This window comes from Notamacropus eugenii, chromosome 3 (genome assembly GCF_028372415.1).
Source record: "Notamacropus eugenii isolate mMacEug1 chromosome 3, mMacEug1.pri_v2, whole genome shotgun sequence".
NCBI classification, from domain to species: Eukaryota; Metazoa; Chordata; class Mammalia; order Diprotodontia; family Macropodidae; genus Notamacropus; species Notamacropus eugenii.
Window position 1 is genome coordinate 32977023 of NC_092874.1, and position 6000 is coordinate 32983022.

The 6000-nt window shown below is 38.1% G+C and overlaps 1 protein-coding gene across 13 annotated transcripts in view; it reads left to right on the forward strand.

The window, feature by feature from the left end:
- ZNF385D (zinc finger protein 385D) overlaps nt 1-4153 on the forward strand; it is a 368989-nt gene extending 364836 nt beyond the window's left edge. For all 13 annotated transcript variants that reach the window (XM_072651193.1, XM_072651195.1, XM_072651196.1 and 10 more), the window contains 2 exons: nt 115-216; nt 3565-4153. In XM_072651193.1, the coding sequence (XP_072507294.1) occupies nt 115-216; nt 3565-3798 (336 nt within the window). In that variant the 3' untranslated portion in view covers nt 3799-4153. The remainder of the gene's footprint in view (nt 1-114; nt 217-3564) is intronic.
- The last annotated feature ends 1847 nt before the right edge of the window (nt 4154-6000 follow it).

The following is a 6000-nucleotide window of genomic DNA, read 5'->3' on the forward strand; positions in this document are numbered from 1 at the left end:
TCATTAATATTAGAAGTTCAACACATATATTGAAATCTCCTAGGATGGAAGGCTTTTTCAAGGATCTCTATTGTCAAATTTTAAAAGCTCCTTTCCTTTCCCTATATTTAATAGCACATCAGCAGTAGAAGGCACAAAGACAGAGCTGCTGGGAAACCCCCCAAACCTAAATACAGTCCCTACAACAAACTTCAGAAGGGAGCACATCCACTTGGGGTGAGTACAATTTTCACTTCCCTCCAAATATGCTGACTTGAAAATGGTTTTTCACTTAAAAATGAGCTGATGAATCCCTGAGTGACAATATTTGAGATAATGATTGTACCTACAAAGCATGCAAGTATTTGATCTATTCGATAAACAATTGAATCAACTTAGTCCGGGGAAATTACCAGCATCTAAACTAATATTTCGCCATTGAATAAATGTAGCTGTTATCCCTAACACTATTCATGCATCTTTTCCTTGAACTCCCAATTTGTCACTGAGCCCAGAAAGAAAAGAGAAAGCAATAAGGAGAGGGCAGTATGGTTCACTTACTGTATATTTCTGGTATTGATTTAAAAGGCAGAACCCTCTTAGAAACAAAGGGTAGGCAAAGCAAAACACTTCAGCTGCTTCTTTTGAGGGACTAATGAGTAATACAGACAAGTCAAAGTAAACTAGGATGTTTTAAACCTGAGTGGCTTTGGAGTCTCAACCCAATCAATGTTTTGATTTGAGCATATTTCTTCTTCTCTTTGTATTTTGGTGATCTTATAGAATATACCTTTTCATTTTGAGATCCACCTTTATAAAATGCGCTCTCTCTCTCTCCCTCTCTCCCTCCCTCCCTCTCTCTCTCTCTCTCTCCCTCCCTCCCTCCCTCCCTCTCCCTCCCTCCCTCCCTCCCTCCCTCCCTCCCTCCCTCTCTCTCTCTCTCTCCCTCTCTCCCTTTCTCCCTCCCTCTCTTTTCCTCTCTCCTCCTCCCTCCCTCCCCTCCCTCTCTCTCTGTCTCTACACACACACACACACACACACACACACACAAGCAGATATTGATATGGATTGATTGACTTGAGACACCAAAGACAAATGCAACAAAAATAGATAAGACAGTAGTGTAGAAATTTCCAAGGTGAAAAAGAGAAATTGATTTACCTGTTTAATGTGCATGTATGAATACATACATATATGTACATGTATGTATATATGCATGCATACACACAAATATGTAAAGTGTATACATGGATATACATTTATATTATACTTTATTATATTTTAATTAAATATTTAAATTTTAATTGTGCTTACATGTATTAGGTAGATAAATATCCAGTTGTGATATTCATATACTATGTATATAAATTTATATTTTAAAAATAATTTAAAATTACATTTAGAAATTATCAGTATAATTATTCATCTTAAAACTGATTTTTAAAATTCCAGAAGATGAGAGGGTTCTTTTCCATGATATGGATTTATTCTGTCCCTTGTGCCCTTGATCGTCCCCCTCTCCATCTTCTCTGATACTTGTTGTATCAATCATTCTATCTTTCTTTTCACTTTCCCAGTCTCTAATGGCTTCTTTCCCTCTGCTTACAAACATACTTGATTCTTCTAAGCAAATATCTCTTAATCGTTCAATTGATCTATTTATCAGCAAAGAGAAAAAGGGAGAGGAAGAGAGAGAGAGAGAGAGAGAGAGAGAGAATGAACCCTTTCCTCCATTTTGCTACCTCCTTGTGTCCTCATCCTTTATTTCCCCTCACCTTCACTGCTAATCCTCTAGAAAGAGTAATTTACCCTCAGTATTTCCACTTGCTCACCATCATCCAATTCCTCGATGTCCTCCAATATTTATCACTCTATAGAAACTTTCCTCAGTCATCAATATCTAGGTTCTCTCCTTTCCCTGATCACATTCCCCTAGATTGGAAGCTGTGTGTGGCCAGTGCTCTATCTTTCATCTTCACCCTCTTGGTGCATAGCATGCTGCCTTGTCCCTAGCTGGTGCTTAGGAAAGATAGAATCCCCTTGAATTGAACTGTAGTCTTTGATGATTAGTCCTCAGGGTAGGTCAAAACAAGTCCTTTCACATCATAACTCTCTCATTATACAAATGAAATGGCTTTTTTTATTAGAAACAATGTTATCTATAGCATAAGATTAGAAATGCTCATTGATTTCATCATCTTATTAGTAACCTTGGTTTTATCATACCTTTATACTTAGCCAAAGTAAATATTTTCTAAAGGTGAAGAGTATGGTTTTTAAAGTATTCGTATTAATTTCAAACACTTAAAAAAATCTTAGCACCATTTTGCTGTTCGATAACTGGAATCCATCCTCAGAGATGCCATTTTCCTGGCGATTCTGGCCGGAGGTTCAGGCTATTGATTTAGATTGAAGCTGAAAAAACACTACTCTTATTTGAAATAATGAGGAAACAAAAAATGTTTACCTTGTTAGAGGCAAGAACTTTCACTTTAAGAACAGCTTTTGTTTTTTTCAAGTTTTTCCATGTGCTCAAATGAGAGTGACATTCTCTGTGGGCAGTTGATAGGACTGAATTGTCAGATGACAGCTGTCTGTCTGAGAGATGATGAATTTCTCTCCTTCTCTCTCTCTTTCATTTTATTTTGTTTGTTCTGAACCTCTCTGGGTAATTTACGTTAATTGTACTCGTAAAGATTTGATGTGCCCATCGCTGTCTCATTTACATTCCCTATCACTTGTAGTTTATTAGGATCTTAGCTCTGGAATTCTAAGGAACCTCAGAAATCATCTAGTTTAAATCCATTTCTACGGACGAAGACATCGAGGTCCTGGGAGATGAATTGACTGTGAATCACAGGATCAAAGATCTAGAATGGGAAAGAACCTCAGAGGTTATCCCCTTCAAACTTCTCATTTTATAAAACTGGGCTTCAGGAATGTTGTTAGGAGTTGATGAGCTCTCACCGACCATATAAGCCAGCTCTTACATTTTACAGATGAGGAAAAATGAGACCCAGACAGGTTGAATAACTTGTTCACATCTGACAGTGTCAGGGCCAAGATTCTGTAACTATACAGTAATATCACTTGCTCCACAGTCAGCACTCCCAAGTTTGGCACACTTTCTACTGAGCATTTGTTTTTTAACCAGTTACTGTCTTTGGCAAATGGAAGGTTTCCTGGTTATTTTTCTAATGACAATTCAGTAGCATGATTGGATGAAACAAGGGGGAGGGGGCATTTATTAAATGTTAACAGTGTGTTGGACACTAAGCTAAGTGCTAGGGATACAAATAGAGAAAATAAGATTGTCCCTGACCTCAAGGAGCTTACATTCTTGTAGGACGTGACAGCACTCAAATACACACAGTCTCTCTTAACAGATTACTCAAGTTGTCAGCCAGGTTTTCCTCTGAAAATATATTTGAAACCCTATAGTTCTTTGCATGTGTGTATTTGAAATATAAGTCTAAAACTTTCTTATAAATTATCCTTTGGAATTCTAAAGCTGTCGAATTTGGAACGAACTGGGAAAGAACTTGTCCACCAATTATGTTTTGTTTCTCTCCCTCTCCATCGCAGGTAAAATTAGTATTTTCTAAGGAACCTTCCAAGCCATTGGCTCCACGGATCCTCCCGAACCCGTTGGCAGCTGCAGCGGCTGCTGCTGCCGTGGCAGTAAATTCACCCTTCAGTCTCCGAACAGCTCCAGCAGCAACCCTCTTCCAGCCATCTGCACTCCCTCCAGCACTCCTCCGGCCTGCTCCGGGGCCCATACGGACCACCCATACTCCTGTGCTGTTTGCTCCTTACTGAACTCCAACTGGGAGTCATTGTACTGCAATAATTTTTTTTCAAAAAACAAAGAAAACAAACAAAAAAATGAACTATGCAGTGTTTATTTATAGTTTAAAGTCTATCTGAAGAGCCAGGACTTTTGATAGTGAATTGAAAAGATTCTCAAAGGGGATGGGAGGGAGGGGAAGGGGCAGTATTTTCTCCACATAAGAGCATTCCTCTTGAATATTGACTGTTTTAGAAGTGATCTCCAGCATTGACTCGTAGCGATATCTAGAACTTGCAAAACCTTTGTGACCGTGCTTTTGGGCACCTACTTCCCCTGCATTGTCTTTCCTGCTTTATGAAACAACTATACCTTTGTCTAAGGGCATTAACTGGTTCCAGTGTATATTCAGTACTTTGTTCTGTAGTTTAAAGAGAGAAGAAGAATGAGAAGCAGCAGCAACACTGTGAATAGTAGTACCCCTTACTGATCCTCCTGCCATGTCAGCAGTTACTGAGTATTTATCAGAACAAAATTAGATGCTGTACTTGTCTTGTAAAACAGTAGCCATGCCCCAATTTAACACCTTTAGGGTTATCACTGAATCACAAGAGGTAGAATGATCAGCCTGTAAGTAGTCAAAACAATGGACACCAATGATGCTGTTGGGGAGGTCTTCTGAATCAATAATCTTTCTCTCCTACTCAACTCTGGGACAAATGCAGTGTTCAGAGACGTTGTATAGTGGAGTCATGCTTTGGGGTCACCCTTCCCCCTAAAAATCAGAAAAAAGAAAAGTGATTTGTTGCAATGTTCTGAGTACCCAGGAACAACAAATATCCATGTTTGAAAATATGAATGAGTAAGCACTGGGGGAGATATGTGCCATGGGTATAGAGAAAATAAACGATGGCAGGCAGCCCACCTGCTCAGTTTCTGTGAGCTAGGGATGGCCATAACCTTGAGCCATAGTGCCAAGAGAAGTGCTGAGTAGGAAATCCATGGTCATCCCTACCTCATAAAAAAGGGAGCATATTATACCTCTGCAGCATACCCCCTTTATATCATGCCAGTGACACTGCGTCTGTAGGTAGAATGCTTTCGTTTGGAGTACAACGGTAGTTATAAGCTTAATTGTTTATTTTTTCGATCTCCTACTGACATGATATAAATGTTTACTGTAGATGTAAAGGTTAGTAGCAACAAGGGAAAAATGCAAATGAGCAAACTGCACACCATGGATATGGAGGAGAGAAAAAACACCTGGAAGGTCTTATTGTACCTTCATTTCTGTCATGGACTTCTGCACATTGGAAGCTTTATGTGATCAATGTAAGGCTTTGAAGGGTTGACAGTGTCCCTTTAAAATAAGATTTATCAGGGGTATATATAAGTATATATATTGTATATATGTTAGAAAGATTAAGAAAATAACTTATAAACAGAAAATCTACTATCTAAAGTAAATATATAACCATCTAACTTCACACTTTATCATCAAAGTGGTAAATAGTAAATGGCACCAAAAATAACCATGCCTTTGATTTGTGATCAACACGACTGACTTTTGCCCTCGGAGAGCTAAAAGGTACCATATCCACCTGATGGAGGAAGATGCAGCTGCATTGCTCCACGGCTGAGAGACACGCCACTCTTACACTTAGAACAAGAATTGAAACCACAACTTAGGTTTAGGGAAAAAAAATATTTTTGAAAAGTTTTTGTAAAGGTTATTTAATGAGGAAGGGATAGGGAGGCACATATATCACCTTCCTGAAATTGCTTTTAATAACAAATAAAAATAAAGGAAATTAGCAGCAATTTGAGAGATGTTAAGAATTCAGGATACAATAATACTTTAGAACTGCAGATATTTCATGTTTGACTGTTGCCATATTTAAAACCACTCACAAGTTCAGTGCTCAGAGTTGAGCATGGTCCTGAGCTTTCTTATCCACAATCTAGCCATAGTTCGTGGTGCTCATCTCTTTAAAAATTGTGTGCTTAAATATATACATATATATGTGTGTGTATATATATGTATGTATGTATATATACATATATATTTTTAAGCAAAAGAAGAAAAATGTGTTTTGTGTATTTTGTGGGGCAAGGAACTCAGAAGATTCACATGAGTATTTATTTAAATTATCTCCTCAAATTCTTATTTTGACCATTGCTTATTTCACACTTCCCAATGTCTGTATCCTTTGGTCTCAATGATTGTCCCATTT